Source organism: Mytilus trossulus, chromosome 4 (assembly GCF_036588685.1).
Source record: "Mytilus trossulus isolate FHL-02 chromosome 4, PNRI_Mtr1.1.1.hap1, whole genome shotgun sequence".
Lineage (NCBI taxonomy): Eukaryota > Metazoa > Mollusca > Bivalvia > Mytilida > Mytilidae > Mytilus > Mytilus trossulus.
The window spans coordinates 28,101,315-28,119,508 of record NC_086376.1 but is presented as its reverse complement, the minus strand read 5'-3'; the positions used below and the strand labels follow the sequence as shown (position 1 = coordinate 28,119,508).

General features: G+C 30.7%; 1 protein-coding gene across 1 annotated transcript in view; it reads right to left on the bottom strand.

Annotated features, from left to right (window-relative positions):
• Positions 1 to 1,321: 1,321 nt before the first annotated feature.
• The window catches only part of LOC134716539 (apolipoprotein(a)-like), an 83,663-nt gene continuing 66,790 nt past the window's right edge, over positions 1,322 to 18,194 (bottom strand). Inside the window, exons 28-35 of the mRNA XM_063579548.1 lie at positions 17,533 to 17,763; positions 16,104 to 16,337; positions 14,200 to 14,434; positions 7,619 to 7,638; positions 6,673 to 6,825; positions 3,018 to 3,113; positions 2,194 to 2,424; positions 1,322 to 1,557 (exon numbers count right to left, since the gene is read on the bottom strand). Of these exons, the coding sequence (XP_063435618.1) occupies positions 1,322 to 1,557; positions 2,194 to 2,424; positions 3,018 to 3,113; positions 6,673 to 6,825; positions 7,619 to 7,638; positions 14,200 to 14,434; positions 16,104 to 16,337; positions 17,533 to 17,763 (1,436 nt within the window). The remainder of the gene's footprint in view (positions 1,558 to 2,193; positions 2,425 to 3,017; positions 3,114 to 6,672; positions 6,826 to 7,618; positions 7,639 to 14,199; positions 14,435 to 16,103; positions 16,338 to 17,532; positions 17,764 to 18,194) is intronic.

Here is an 18,194-nt window from a genome sequence, read left to right as displayed (position 1 = left end):
ATATTTAAATCAATTTTATTCCTTAATTCTGTAAATATAAGCTATATTCTGTGTTTAATTTCTAGATAAGTAGTCCAATATATAACTCATTTGAACCTTCTTTATTTTAGATGAATTTTATGCATACCGATAAAACTTTAAGTCCCACTATTGTCTACATATGTAAATCTGAACATTTTGATATATGCTAATAATTGTAATTAAAAAAGTAATACCCGTGTATGTGATTAATATTTATTAATTGCCCTATATATTAACTTAAACTTAATACTGACAAACAGACAGAGTCTCAATTGGACGGAATCAATGTATGGTTTATCTTAAAAGTTAATCACTGATTCTGGACGCATAATTTGGTATGCAGATTTCGTCCAGATTTAACAATGACTATCGAAACAAATAGTTTGAAGGCAAAGTCAAATACAGAGTGGAAAGGTATAAAAACAAATCCGAAAATTTATGTCAAATTAGGCTTTGGCTTTCTATGTCTGACGATAGAAATACGTTAGTGGTTCGATATTTCAACAACGAATACGCAATTAAATACAGACCACTGGGTTTGTTGTACCTATTCAGAAATACCGATATTTTATATAAAACTGAGGAAATTAATTACAGATTAGAATTATACATTTGTTGTCGTAAAAGTTTCGACAATTGATTTAATACGCTGTTGTAACACGTGTTGTTGGGTTTTTTTTGGGGGGGGGGAGGGACGATATACATAGGGCTTGTTCAATGATATCAGCATGATCATTGTACTCGCCAAAATATATAACACAGCATACACACTTCACCTAATTTGCGCCTTTTAGTAAAAGAGAATGACAGGAAAAACCACACATACTGAATAGTATAAACTAATACACCAAACAAATAATTACAAAAGGAAAACCAAAAATGTAGGAAACAAATGATCAATATCGGTTTAATACTACTGTTCAAGAAAAGACAATAAAAAACACTGACAGCATGTAAATATACACATATTTAAACACATTTGTAAATATTCACCAATTCCTGACGATAAAGAAACGGATGAGTAAAAGTATTTGATTTTCAGAATACATCAACTATAAACATACCAATGGCACGACATGCCTCAATCCGGGCATGTTTAAACATTTTTAATATGAATAAATAAAGGGAACAGTAGTATACCGCTGTTCAAAACTCATAAATCCATGGACAAAAAACAATTGATGAAACAAATCTTTTATTCAAAATCATCATTGTAATTAATTTTTCAAATAAAGCAATTGACATGCGACACACACAGATGGAAAGATTTTTTTTTTATGTGTAACAAAAAAATGTCATACTAATTACAAAATGGGACACTACAAATTTCCCATCGCTTGCTAGGGTCATTAGTGTAACACCAAGGTGCAGGTTCACCGTCTGGATTACGACAATAGTTTGCTTCTAAATTATGAAATCGGTGTTGATGAGGAGAATTCAACTTCCAGCTTTGACAGGCTCTGTTGCTGATAGTGGTGCTGATTTTTCCCTTATACTCAGAACCCTGAGCTGTCTTCTTACATCCTTTCTCCTTAACTGCAATAATGATAAATGATAAGAACTAATTAAAATGTATCTAATTAATAAAAAAAAACATGTTGTTTTTATAACCCCAGAGATATAGTAAAATGAACAGTGACGCGAAAGCTCTATACATTTATAAAATGTATGTTGAAAAAGACGATAAGTTACATTTGGTCACTTCTTTTAAATGTTTAAAAGCAGCACGAAATACTCTATCTTATATTGTCTCATTACTGTATATGTCATTGTACTACACTATTATTATCTGCTTTCTATTTATCTTTTAGATTATGTTATTTATGTTGTTTACTTTGCCATATCATGTCTATGCTTTTGTAATAAAGTTTCATTCATTCATTCATTCACATACTGCCATAGAAATTAAAAATTTAAGTAATGAGGAAAAATAAGCACGTGATGGTAATCGCTGTTCGTCAAAATTCCTAAAGGCTAATGTAAATTGTGAAAACAGGATAACAACGATAAAATCATGGTATCATATGTCATATACAGACTTAAACAAAAACTGTACATGAACTACCATCTGACGATTCGGTCTTCTAAATTGTATAACAAAAATTTTTTAAACAATGAATTTTCAAATTATATTATTTGTAAGCTTTATGTAAAGCATAATGTAGTACTCACTGCAAAAGGGGACACTACAAATTTCCCATCGCTTGTTAGGGTCAGTAGTGTAACACCAAGGTGCAGGTTCACCGTCTGGATTACGACAATAGTTTGCTTCTAAACTATGAAATCGGTGACGATGAGGAGAATTCAACTTCCAACTTTGACAGGCTCTGTTGTTGATAGTGGTGCTGATTTTCCCTTTATACTCAGAACCCTTAACTGTCTTCTTACATCCTTTCTCCTTAGCTGCAATAATAATAAATTCAAATACATATAATTCTAAAGACAACTTTTTTTCTATTATTAATTCTTGACAATTTCAATGTTATGGAATTGTTTCCCAAATATTGATACACTCCCCGTTTCAATTCTTTATTTCACTGAATGACATGAATAGCTAAAGCAAAACGATAAACGATTCGATTTTTATTCGATAGCTTCGTTGGGTTATGTTTTAGAACACGCAATTAAAAACGACAAACTTGTTTTACCGCCGATGTTTACAATTTTTTAATACATTTATAGACCGAGTTCAGCAAATTGAAATCAAATTTATCTGTTGGAGTATAAAAGCTACCTATGAATATTATTTATATTATATTCAATTATTTTCAAACATTTCAAAATACATGAAAAAAAATCACAAAAACCTGATACATTGAATAATAATGCGAACATTGCCCTACACAAACATTGTCAAAAAAGTGTACATGAAAAACGACCAATCTGACTTATTGATCATACATTAGAATCGAATCACAAAATCTTAGTCTTTTAAAATGCCCATTGTTAACTATTGATGTTTGTAAACTTTATGTAAAACATGATGTTGTACTCACTGCAATAGGGGACACTACAAATTTCCCATCGCTTGTTAGGGTCAGTAGTGTAACACCAAGGTGCAGGTTCACCGTCTGGATTACGACAATAGTTTGCTTCTAAACTATGAAATCGGTGACGATGAGGAGAATTCAACTTCCAACTTTGACAGGCCCTGTTGCTGATGGTGGTGCTGATTTTTCCTTTATTCTCAGAACCCTTCGCTGTCTTCTTACATTCCATCTCTTTAATTGCAAAAAAACCTTATAAATAACTTTAAAAGTAAATTTACTTCTATTGTTATTATTTTTATTATGTTTTTCGAGGTACATGTAATCGTTTTCTTTATTCCTTTTTTAATTTTCAAATGTATGTCAAACGACTGAAAAGAAGATAAGAAATGACACGCGTCATCAGTTTGAATGTTTTGACAAGTATCAAGATATATTGACTATTTTGGTATGATTTATAAATATGATTATATATACATGTAGAATCAAAATTTGAAGTAAATAATTATTGCTGTTTCTGTTAACATTTAAGAAATGCAAATATTATATCGTCTTTGCTTGACTTGGTCACTTATCCATGCTCGAGGGATATTTAAAACTTATGATTTTATGATAGGATTGTCTATCATTGATATTCCTAAGGTGACAATGTATCAAACACCTACCGTGTCGACTCGTCTAATTTCTTTGAAGCTAGAAACTAAGATTAGCAATTTCTCAGTATTCTCTTAAATTTAGTGTTAGCCCTTATTTAAAAAAAAAGTTGAAGTTCATTATGATATCAATGTCTACCATCATACGGAGATGTCTAAATGTATGTATATCTAAACGCTTATTCCTATTTTTATATAAACGGTCAATTATTAAAAAAAAGTGAAAATGTATGAGAATACCAGTTAAATAAATAGAAATCGTTAATACGCAAACAAACAAAAATGGTACGCACCATGAAAGAATAGTCCTACTTACCGTCACTATTATGATTTAAAGATGTACCTTTTCTTACGAAGTTGACTATCAAAATGCTGAATAAAATGAAGGACTTCATTGTTCTAGGAATAATGGTGCCTTTACTACATATTGGTGTTTGTTTTATATTCAAATGATTTGACAGATCAGTGAAATCAACACTTGACAAACAGTGTACTGTAAAAGTACTTTTATTCGTGGGGTACCAATTTTCGTTGTTTTCGTGGATGACTTTATCCACGAATTTAAGTGTCCAACGAAATAAAACACCCATTATCCAAAACAAGACACGGACAGATCCCCATCAGAAGGTTTGAATACAGATATGATCTGGAGAATATATTGAATAACGCCAAATCTGAGAATACTTTAATGGCAGTCACAGAACTACAACCGCATGCAAGATTATACCCATTTAATCTTTAATAACCTTAACTGCACAACAATTGATCTTTTAAGTCTCATAAAAAATATTTTGGTCGATAAAAGTCAGATTTTCGGTATTGATGTGCTAGTATGATAAAGTGTTAATTTTATATCCTCATTGTTCTCGTACATATGGGAAATAATAATTTCATGCTGGGCTTGATTTTTGAAGAACTATTTGACAATTCAATTTACGTTTATGACATTTGTTTATGTTACTGTTTTCTTAGGTGACATGTGTATGGCCTCATAAAAACCTTTGATGGTATTTAATCCGTTGATCACTTTATCATGGATTAATTAGTGTTATCACTACGATTTACAGGGTCAATGTTTACTTTGCAATCCAGCCTATTTGTAACCTTCTTTTTTTATATCAATTTTTTTTTCTCAAGAAAACTAAGATCCACGAATTTTAAAACCCACGAATATGAAAATATTGCTCAAACCACGAAAATTGATACCCACGAATTAAAGTACTTTCACAGTATTATGATATATCAGGATGTTAGGTTTACCATATAGGTACATACAATTATGTTCCATTGAAATTGATTATTTTGATTGGCTGATTATAATAGTCAAACATTCCAATATCATATTCTATTTCCGTATATAGTATTACAGCTGTGACTACAAGTGTTATACGTGACAATGGTTAACAATGTATTGAAAAACACTTTTAATATTAGGCGCTTCCGCGCTTTATATTTGACGTGCTTCACTATGTTCTAGTTTTTTGTTAAATAGGATATATACGGGGTCAGTAACTTCATATGGAGAGAGAGAGAGAGAGAGAGAGAGAGAGAGAGAGAGACGCACTGTGAAACTAATTATACCCCCTATTGATACGATTTCCCCGGGCTTATGTATCATACAATGGTCCCCTTAGTGGTCCTGCTGAACCAGTGGCTGGTAGTGAGTGGCAATGTGGTTTCAATTTTGAGAAAATTACTTACGTCATCATGTTTAATTTTATCGTCAATCAAATCCTCCATTCCTAGTTCTTTAACAACCATATGAGTTTCATCACGCCATCAGGTGGGGGACCATTTGAAATTCGGTTGTGGGAATAAGTTTTACTTTTGTTTACAAATATTATCTACATCATCTTCACTCTGTCTTGGAAAAAAGTAAGAATATCTATTTTTGAAATACAGAAACAGTACGGATATCTGACCATGCACGTTAATTCAGTTAGTTCCTCGAGTAGCCACACTGTCTATGCGTTAAAGAATCATTGACACGAAGTAAGGTTTCATGTAGCAGTGCCTGTTAGCTCCCATAATCATCTCTTTGTCTGTGCTAGTCTAGACTTCCTGTTCTCTGTTGTTCTCCTAATATGTTTTACATCGTTACATTTTTGTAAAAAAAAGAGCTAGACATACAGCAGACTTCCTTCTGACCGTTAACATCTTAATTCACAGTATTAAAGGAGAATGTGATAAGTCTGTCAATATTTAAACAAGGCACGATTGAGTTTATGGACGCCCTTTATCTATATAAAATTTACATTAAAGTGTCGATTGTGTTTTTGTTTCTTTTTGTCTTCAAGGCAAATGTTTAAGTGTAAACTTTTGAGTAAGCATATTGTTGGGGTTGTTTTTTCAACGGAGTATACTTTTTGGTTCGTGTAAAATATACTCTTTTATTTGATGATTTCATTTTTACCAGTGGAATATTCATTATAGAGTGTATTAATTTAAGAAAAATCATGTTACTTTATAGAGTTTTCAATATTGTATATGTTTTTAATACCTATACTTCTAGTGAGCAGTTCCCCCAAAATCTTTTATCTATCAAATATCATAACTGATTTTATTTAACTATTGGTAAATTGGAGATTGCGTCAATGTGTGTGCATTTTTGTCCTTTCTAGCAGAAAAATGCAGAGAATGCATCCTTGTGTGGCATTGCTTAAAACCTCTCTTACTCATTTCTGATTTTGGATCACTAGGCGCATACATCATTCTCTTTTTTTAAACTTTAATACGATAAAACAGAAATTCAACACATTACTTAAATGATAAAAAGAAGATAGTGCAAGTAGTCTGTGAGCAGAGAGGCGGTTATTCTGTATCTTTTCTCAGATAGATGACAGTAAGAATTTGATTGTTAGTTAAATTATAGCAAACATTTAGTCCATATCAAGTTTACATTTGTGTAGTTTCATGTTAACAGAAAGTAATAATGTCACAGTAATCCCATCTTTTATTAGAATCGGTTGTATAACACCACGGCTTTTTCTCGCCAGCTCCTGGATTTCTACAGAAGTCCTCTTGGTCGGTAATATAAGTATATGAATGAGAATGTGGTGTTTGATCAGCCCATTTCTGACACGGAATACCATCTTCTGTTAGGCGACTATTACCATAGTATTCGACGCCATTATCTGATTGTAGGCACTGTTTGACAGGCGTTGCTGAAAAAACAAGTTTGATATATATTCTTAATTGGCCCACTGCAATTAGCCTTTTTCATTAAGGAAACAAAATTATTCTCATTTTTATAAAATAACCAATCTTAGGCATAACTGCAGACAATCTTTTTACTTCTTTTTTTTTTACAAAAATCATATAAGGCTTGTGAATAAATACAATACAATATAGCTAATATTTCTAAGGGGCATTACTCTTTTAAATCTATATGATGGGCAATGATTTTTGAACTCGTCCTAGACATTGCTTAATATAAAATACTGGCAAAAAATATACACATGACAGAGCTAACAATGAGATTTTTCATACGATTAAAAATATGTCTGAGGAATATCATCTAAAAGGTAGTTGATAAATGCCTGGACAAATTTTCCAACTTGTCCGAGACCTTACTAGTATAAACCTATGATATATTTAAGTATCATCAAAAGTTTGTAAAATTGTACTGGTGAAAGCGCCAATGAGACAGGCAAAATCAAAACGTTCGAACGCATTAAACAACTGTCATATTCCTGACTTAGTAAAACGATATCATATGTTACGTGTGGTTTATTCTTTAGTTTTCTATGTTGTGTCATGTGTACTATTGTTTGTCTGTTTCTCTTTTTCATTTTTAGCCATGGCGTTCAGGGATGGGGTAATCGTAATTTGTAATCGTAATCGATTGTAATTGATTACATTTTTTCAAGTTATCGTCAGTAATCTGTAATCGACCATATTTTCGGTAATCGTAATTTAATCGATTACAGCAACAATTCCGATGTAATCATCGATTACTTGCGATTACATTTAGATTACTGTAATAAATTAGTTTGATAAAATAAAAGCTGTAATTGAAATGAAAAAAGACAACTGCATGTATTCATCAGTTTATTGTACTGATAAAATAGAGTGTATTAATATTACTTGAGAGTTTATAAGATTAACCAGATCTTCTTACAAAATTTACTATATTTCTTGTATTTGAAATAAAAGACTTTTAATGTTTGTCAATACTTCTAGACCTTCTATATAATAAACAAAAAAGTTAAAAATAAGAAAAATAAATTCAATATAGACATGTAGTCTTAAGTTCAGATATGGACTGCATTGAAGTAGTAAGTGTAATTGTTATAAAATTCCTTAAAGATTAATTTTCAATTAGAGTTACAATTTATCTTATTGCCACGATATAGCCTTTTAGGGCTAATGCGGCAAAAAGCAACCAACAATTAATCAATCAATGTATGTTAAAATAGATAACCATTGATTCATCATAATGGTATGACATCAAATAAAGTTATATATTAGTGTTTATATTTGAATTCGTATGAGCTACGAGATATTTGTAAGCTTTTAAAGTATAGACAAATTTACATAAACAGTGGATAGTTGTACAAATCAGTGTAGATCTTACGGAAAGAATACAAATTTATTTTTATAATCAACCAATGTGCATTTGTATTCAGATATCGCAGATCAAATTTATTCGTTCATTGTGTAATCATACGTTTTTTGATTGAGTTAAGTCTGCCAATTGATATTTTATCGTATGTTTTTATATGTTGTGATGTTATGCTATTGTTTCAGAAAAAGGGAGAAGGTTTGGGCCCATTAAAACGTTTAATCCCGCTGCAAATGTTTGCACCTGTCCTAAGTCAGGAATCTGATGTACAGTAGTTGTCGTTTGTTTATGTACTATATACGTGTTTCTCGTTTCTCGTTTTGTTTATATAGATTAGACCGTTGGTTTTCCCGTTTGAATGGTTTTACACTAGTAATTTTGGGGCCCTTTATAGCTTGTTGTTCGGTGTGAGCCAAGGCTCCGTGTTGAAGGCCGTACTTTAACCTATAATGGTTTAATTTTTAAATTTTTATTTGGATGGAGAGTTGTCTCATTGGCACTCACACCACATCTTCCTATATCTATTGAAATTTTTATTATGAAATAGATACATGTTTTCAAATTTTGCCACTAAAATCATATTGTTTATGATTTTGAAATTTAAACAATCTTCTTGTTTTTACCAATGAGATGATCAAAGACTTCTAATCAAGGAGATACAGACTTTGTTTTGATATCAATTAAGTCTAATTAATTATAAGTGAGAGATTTATGGTGTCATCCTGGTTTGCCCACTTTTAATTACATGCATATGTAAACATAGGGGTAATTGTTGTTTTAACAATTATAGTTTATTTCTGAAATAAGTCATAATTTTTTCCTTTTATTTTACATGTAAAATGTTAAACATGATACAATATTTCGCTATTAAATCATTGAAAATGTGCGAAAATATTGTTTATTTTAATATATTTGAGCAGAAAAATGTGTAGAATTTGACAATATACCTCTTACATGTCTTAAGTAACCTGTATTTATTTTAATTAAAGATACTTTATTCTGCTATTAACTCAAGAAAATTGTGCAAAGATATTTTTAATTTGATATAGTTTTTGTAGGACAATGTATTGAAATTGACAAATATAAATAAACAAAAATGTGTATTACTTTTACAACTTATCAACAAAAAGTTTAAATTATTGTTACATTCTAAAAAAATAATGAATTAAGATTAATATATATTTTTTTATCAATTAAATAAATACACTGTACTGAATTTAATATTAAAAAATATCCAATATTAGTCGTAACAAATAGAATATAAATGCAACTGCAGCGCTTAACAAATGCACAATTTGAACTGTAAATCTGTATCTGAGCATAAAGGTAGCATGTTCTTATTTTTATAGAACAAAAAAATCAGCAGCTTAGTAAGGATACATCGCTTAACAACCTCAGTAACAACTTCATTCACTTTAGGAATTAGGGGCCACAAAGGGCCCAAATAAGCATTTTTCTTGGTTTTCGCACAATAACTTTAGTATAAATAAACTGAAATCTATGAAATTTTAATATAAGGTTTATGAACACAAAAGGAAGATTGGGATTGATTTTGGGAGTTTTGGTTCCTACAGTTTAGGAATTAGTGGCCCAAAAAAGGTCCCAAATAAGCATTTTTCTTGTTTTTTGCACAATAACTTTAGTATTCATAAGTAAATAGAAATCTATGAAATTTTAACACAAGGTTTATGACCACAAAAAGAAGGTTGGGATGGATTTAAGGAGTTTTGGTCTTAACAGTTTAGGAATTAGAGTCCGAAAGGGTAAAAAATTAAACTTTATTTGAGTTCATCAAAAAATGAATTCCGGGGGTTCTTTGATATGCGGAATCTAAACATGTACTTAGATTTTTTTATTATGGGCCCAGTTTTCAAGCTGGTCTAAATCCGGGTCCAAAATTAAAGTTTGTTTGATTTCAACAATAATTGAATATATGGGGTTCTTCAATCTGCTGAATTAAACCATGTATTTAGATTTTTAATATTTGGGCCCGGTTATCAAATAGACCACTTTCGAGTTCATCCGTCACCGGCAAAAACTCGTCAATTATGTACGCCTTTGTGACGTCATTTACCAGATAGAGGGGGTCGCCTGTATCCCTGCACTATTTACGTTCATCAAGCGTCTTAGTGATCGTCTTTGTGCAGGATAAACTAGAAATAATGGTTGCTCTGTAGGTACTTACTGACAATTCCCTAATGACAGCAGTGTTGATTGTCAATTTTGAGAATTCAATTAGCCGAATAATTCGTACAATATAGAATTATAGTTTTCCAACCACTCGCTCAACATTGGAATGGAAGTGACGGCGCCCCTAAACGCACAAATGACGGTGATAAAGGCGCGTATAATTGGCGAGTTTTTTTCCGGTGACAGATGAACTCGAAAGTGGTCTATTGGTTCACATTGAGGTCTAAAGGCTCTAAAATTGAACATTATTTGATTTCATCTAAAATTAAATTCTTGAGGTTCAATGATATGCTGAATCTAACCATGTATTTAAATTTTGGATATTTGACCATAATAGGTACAAGTAAATGTCCATTTCAAAAATTTTAAGTTTTGAAGTTTAAGTTCTTAGACCACATTCATTCTGTGTCAGAAACCTATGTTGTGTAAACTATTTATTCCCAATGTAATGCATTTATCAACTGTGATTCATTCATTTTTTAAATTATGTTTTCGAACAAAGATAATTTGTATTGCAGTATTTATATCATGAAAATCATTCAGAAACTAATAAATTGTGAAGACACTTTTCTTTATACTGAATGCCATTGTTTCGTCTTTAGTTGTATGTTAAATGTAAATATTGAATTGATATCAAATTATTGAGAGAAAATCTATTTGATTTATTTATAATCTCTTTAAAAATCATAATAAAAAATATGTAAATATAGTAAGAAAACACTGATAAACAATATACCTAAGTTGGAACAGACTATACAATTGTATGCTCATTAAACCTTTTGTCTTTTTTGCTTTCTTTGCTATTAGAAAATTGGTAGAATTAAAAGTGGGCAAACCAGGAGTAAACCAGATTTATTCACTATGCGTGCCCCTAGGTTATAAATTACTCTACATTGACAGTTTTATTAGGTGTACTTAGGGGGATTATCCAAACAAAGGGATGAATGCATTCATGTTATTATAAATTATCTTTTAACATGTTTATTTAATTTTTTATATATATATTTTTTCAGAGGTTGGAAACCTCTCTCATTGCCAAGATTGAATTTTATTCAAATATATCTGATAATAATAAGTTAATATATCTAACTGAAGTCAGTATAACAGAAAAACTTTGCAAACCATTGAGAAAATTAACTGCAATATTAAGAAGCAATTGATGCAGGGTTTGCATATGCATGTTCTCATGTTGATCATCACTCACTTAAGATTTTTAAATAGTTTAAACCCTCTAAAAGAGCTTCCATCTAGAGACAACTGTCAAAATAACATTTTATTAACCATGCTTTTAAAGCTGTTTTTGTAATGCTCTAAATTTCCACTCTTAATAAGTTGAGCAACATAGTTGTGTTTAAACTTTGTTCATTATTTTAAAGCGTGTAATCGACAGTAATCGAAAAGTAATGTAATTACTTTTGATAAAGTAATCGATTGTAATCGATTACATACAAAAATAAGTGTAATCGAATATTAATCGATTGCACAAAAATCCTTCATGTAATCGATTATTAATCGATTACATTTGTCAATAATCGTGCCAATCCCTGATGTCGTTGTCACTTTTTTTTTAGATTTATGAGTTTGACTGTCCCTTTGGTATCTTTCGTCCCTCTTTTACAACCATTATTCTAAATCAAAGGTAGAGAGTATCATACTTCCTAATAGAATTAATTCATATCACTTCTAACAAATTCAAATTTCACACAATAATCGGTTTATAAATCCAAACTATTCAATTTTTGGTAGTTACCGTTTTGAGATTGGCAAGCTAGTTTTGAGAGATTATGGAGATATTGGAGATATGCTGTCATTATGGATTACCGTACCAGAGTTCCAGCCCCTCTCAATCTAATTATCAGACCCTTTATGATGATTGCAAAATGCAAAAAACGTTGTAAAAGGAGTTGCTATGAAGATAAAGATCTTGAAAACGTTACTATCTTGCAATGATTTCTAATATTTATTTTCAAACAAACTCAGTCGTATTCTAATTTTATTAGTTGCTTGGATTTCCTTTAACGAAAAATGTCAGGAGAATTCATTGCAGAGACAGATTAAAATCAATCACCATGCGTTCTTACGAAAATGATTTTCTTTCTTTTAACGACATTGATTTTTTTTAATGAAAATGATACGTTAATTTTATTTTGTCGAGTATACAGTTTTCTATTGTCGCAATATGCACATGTATGTTGTTAAAAATATCTTAACACAAGGATACTAATGTCATTGTATAGTTATAGATTAATATTTCTGTGGATTTTATTTTATTTTACTAGTTTACTTCTAAATATTGCTGCAGTAAGACGTATGAGACGGAAACGAGATCTATAATAAAAATAAAGATTTGTCCATGAGTAATACCATTCATACTCAGATAATATCAATCAAAACCAAGAAGTAAAACAAAGACTCGCAAAACCAAAAGACATTTACATCAAAATTTATAAATAAGAAATAAGAAACAGCATGAACTTAAGACAACTAAGTACTGGAAAGAATGTATGATTCGCTATATAACCAATGAAATAAGTGCATGATTAGGACTCTCACAGACTGATTCCTTCAAGACTCGACCATTGCACTTGAAACAAATAAGCTGAAATACCAAGTCAACAAAGCAAAACAGTATAATAAAAAAAAAACTGCCAACTATTTTGGTTATTTGTAGCTTTGGCTATCTCTCCTTGTGGGCGAGAAAGCCTAAGTCCTGACAACTGGGCGTCTGGTACCCATTCAGACGAAACCATCAGTGTAATTTAAGCTCTCGAATCAAATTAATTTGTTTATTTGCAAATTCTGTGTTTTACAACTTTTGATGTTTGAATATAGAATAAAATGTTATATTCTTATTTTTCCAATTTTAAATCATAGGACTATCCGGATATACTCTAAACCTAATATAGCATACAGTTCTTAATATAAAGCAATGTCTCGTTTACTGGGAAACATGTATAAGGGTCACGATAGATGAACGATTTTCATGCATTGGATACTATTTACCTTCAAATGCATAATTGGTATGTCATTGGTAAGAAGTTAACCGACATATTGAATTTCTGAAATCATTATTATCAGTTAATGCAACGCTATATAACATAAAATAACATCTACCGCAAAATTGATTATTAAGTATTCAAGAAATGGAATAACCCTCAGCTTTCTAGTTTCCTTTGTATGATGTTAATGCACCAAGATGTTTCATGACGCATATTGAAATGTCAATATGATTATAAATCCAATGTCTTATTTTATCTTAGTTTGGTCCTAAAAAAAGAAATTTACTGAGGAGTATAAAATCCTACACCAAACAAATTATTATAAAAAAAGAAAACGAAAAATTACGGCTATAAAAGACCAATATAGGTGCATTCTGCTTCTCAAGGAAAGACATTTCAGTGAAAAATAAAACTGAAAGCATGTAATTATACATATATGTTAACACATATGTGAAAATTGACAAATTGCTGACGATCTAGGAATGGAAGAGTGCAATAATTTGATTCACTGATGATTTTGTTCAGTATACATACACACTTATGCTATAAATATACCCATGGTATGACATGCCTCAGTTTGAACATGTTTTAATATATAATACTAAAAACAAAATTTACGAAACAACTCTTTTATTCAAAATCATATTTAGTAATTTGCAAATCAAGCAATTGATATGCGACAAAGTCGTCCACAGAGATTAAACAACACCAATCAAAATATTTGAAAATGCAGATCTTCTAAATCATAGTTATTGTCATTTCTGGGTAACACAATTATGTTGTACTAATTACAAAAAGGGACATTACAATATTCCCATCGCTTTTTATGGTCAGTAGTGTAACACCAAGGTACAGCTGAACCGTCTGGATTACGACAGTAGTTTTCATCTTGATTATGAAATCGGTGATGATGAGGAGTATTCAACTTCCAAGTCTGACAGTCCCTGTTGCTGATTGTGGTACTGATCATTCCCTTATACTCAAACCCCTGCGCTGTCTTCTTACATCCTTTCTGTTTAACTACAATAATAATAAATTCAAGTATGAATAAGTTTAAAGATATATTTTTTCTATTACTAATTTTTATTAATTTCCAGGTAATTGTTTCCTGAAGTTTCTTTTTTTTTATCTAGACTTTAGTCAAAGGACTAAAAAGAGTATTTCTGCCCTTGTAAACTTACATGTGTTTTGTGATTATCTATTTATGTTTTGTACGTATGGCAAAGTACACGTTATTGATCATTTTGTCAAAATTTGTTGAACTTGTTTTTTTTTGTATGCATTGTGAATTCTTTAAACTGTATCTGATTATCTCCCCCCCTCCAACAAAAACCATGTAAATTTTATATCCCCAGGAATAACGTCAACCAAACCAATTAAAACGGCTATAAATGTATAAAATGTATGTTAAAAGAAAAGGTGGTTAGCGTTATACCTTTTTATCAGACAATTGTTTATATATAATAAGTTTGATGAAAAAAAAATGTTTTTTCAACTGATCGGGTGGAGCTTGCTTTTTAATTTGAAAAGTACAGTCTATTGGAACATGTGTAGGGTACGGATTATTGTCGTTATATAATAATTATTGATTTTTAATGTCCTACCAGTTTCACTAAATGAATTTTGCAAAGAAGCAGTATATGATATGGAAGGAATAGAATGATATAAAATAAAAATAAAAAGTATTGGCTATTGTATTATGCCAATTAAACAAATATATAATTGTTAGATTAATATTAATATATGTTACATTATTAATATACATGGATTAAATTCTTTGAGGAAAATTATTATTGTTGTACTATAAATGAAATCAATAAGATCTAAGTACCATTTGCAAGTTATCCAACTCCCCCCTTTCGGAATACAAGGGTGAAAACAAGAAAATCAAAAAGTTATAGTTATGATACTTTTATAGCCACAATTTCCAAACTTTGGCAATTATATCACGTTTATAAACTCCGTTTTACAATACAATAAACGGCTGTCAACGGCTGTGTCTCTCTTTAAATTTCCAATACACATACATGAATAGTGTTTACATTTTTAACAGGATCAATGACCATAACTGGACACTTCATTGATGAGTTTATCCCAAAACACTTATCTATAGATAGTCCATGATAAGCGAAGCGCCAAAACTCTGCCCAGTCAAGTGAAATAAATCAAAAGTTATAAACAAAAGACACGCATTGAAAACAACATTAAATTACACCTAATTTAGAAACAGTTATCTGTATAAAATTGAGAATGGAAATGGGGAATGTGTAAAAGAGACAACAGCCCGACCATAGAGCAGACAACAGCCGAAGGCCACCAATGGTTCTTCAATGCATCGAGAAACTCCCGCACCTGGAGATGTCCTTCAGTTGGCTTCTACACAAATATGTATACAAATTCAAGGATGCATACTACCTCTTGAAGTATAAAAGCTACATAGGAATTTTATCAATGTCATATTCGGATAAAGTTCTATTACTTCTAAATGCCTAGAAAAAATCTTCAAAACCGGATATGTCGAATGATATAGTATACGTTGTCCTAAGCAGACATACACAAAAAACTGTTATAAATTACCATCTGACAAATTAGTCGTCGAAATATATCACAAAATCTAGGTCTTTTAAACTACCGATTTTTCAAATTAATTTGTTCGTAAACTTAATGTTAAACAGAATGTTGTACTCACTGCAATAAGGTACCTTACAATAATCCCATCGTTTCTTGGGGTCAGTGGTATAACACCACGGTGCAGTTGAACTGTCTGGATTGCGACAATAGTTTTCATCTAGATAATGATATCGGTGATGATGAGGAGAATTCAACTTCCAACTTTGACAGTCCCTGTGGCTAATGGTGGTGCTGATCATTCCTTTATACTCAGAGCCCTGAGCTGTCTTCTTACATCCTTTCTCCTTTTTAACTGCATAATAATACAAATCAAATATAAATAATTTTAATGAAAAATTTCTTGAGTTTCTTACTTTTCACATATTTATGGTCAAATAAAAGAAGATTACTTCCCTAGACAATTTTACGCGTTTTTGTAATTATCCATTCATGTTTTGTACTTATGGCAAAGTATATGTAATCGTACAGTGGACAACATTTGTTGAACTTTTATATGCATTTGGAGCCCATTGAACTATATCTGAGTATACCCCTCCGTGAAACTAGAAATGTGATACATGTTGCCTTTAGATACCTGTCATATGAAAAAAGAAAAAGAAAAAAAAAAAACTCCGAAGAAAATTCTAAACGTAAAGTTCCTTTATCAAATGGCAAAACCAAAAGCTAAAACTCATCAAACGAATGAATAATTTCTGTCATATGTTTGATTTTGTACAGACATATTCTAATTAGAAATTGATGAATCAAACATTGTTTTATAGATAGCTAATCTTCTCTCTTGTATGACAGTCACATACATTACCATAAAAAATACAACAATGTGTGAAAAAAACCAAAGACATAATAGGTAAGCATGTCAAGAATAGGGATACAGTAGTCAAACAAATATATAACAAAAGGAAAACAAAAAGGTCTTTAAATGTAAAAAAAATGTATGATAATAAAAGTCAAAACGTATACATTTGTTTTCACGCAAATCTGTACATACAACATTGTTAAAAATGTATATTGTATTGCCATAAACATTTCTGTTTTCACTTATTTGAAAAAAGGAGGTCATTGTTATCAATCGTTCTGTGAAAATTCCTTAAAGTGCATGTACGTCTAGATGGCGTCATGTTAAAATTTGTGTTTTTTTCGTGTTTATTTCATACATCATTCAAAATGAGATGACACATATGTTATGAAACAGAAATTCCTTCATATTAAAAGTGTCAAATGCAAACGGAGTAAATGGTAGAGAATATGTGCTACAACAGGTCCAGATATTATGACATTGTTTATAAAAAAAAAAGCATTCATCAAAACCTGATATATCCAATGATTACTTGATGTTGCCATATATAGACTTCGACAAAAATTAAACATGAATAACCATCTGAAAGATCGGTCATCGGAATTGAATCACAAAATCTTATTCTCAAAACATGCAAATTTTCTTGATGATATTGATTGTATGTGTTATATAAAAATATCGTAGTACTCACAACAATAGGGGACATTACAATATTCCCATCGTTTCTTGGGGTCAGTGGTATAACACCAAGGTGCAGATGAACCGTCTGGATTACGACAATAGTTTACATCTGGATAATGATATCGGTGACGATGAGGATAATTCAACCTCCAACTCTGACAGTTCCTGTTGCTTATAGTGTTACTGATCATTCCTTTGTACTCAGTACCTTGAGCTGTCTTCTTACATCCTTTCTCCTTAACTGCAATAATAATGAATTCAAATACAAATTATTTTTGAAGACAAAGTTTATTCTACTAGTATTTTTTTTATAACTGCCAGATAATTGTTCCCTTAATGGTCTGATTATTCTCAAATGTAGGACAGATGACTAAAACAGATTACTTCCATAAAAAGGTCTATCGTGTTTACTGATATTTTTTTTAATTTTTTTTTCGTTCACCTAAGTTGCAAATTTTTTGAACTTAATTTAAATTAACTATTTATTGAAATGCATCCGATTCTCAAAAAATATATACATGTTGCTTAAATAACCCAGGGATATAGTCAAATCAACGCTACAGGTTAATAAACGTATAGTATACATTTGGTCACTTGTTCCGTGGAAACTCATATAGGTTGATAAAAAGAGTGAACAAATGATCAAAACTATAAAAGTATTGTAACGTTTAG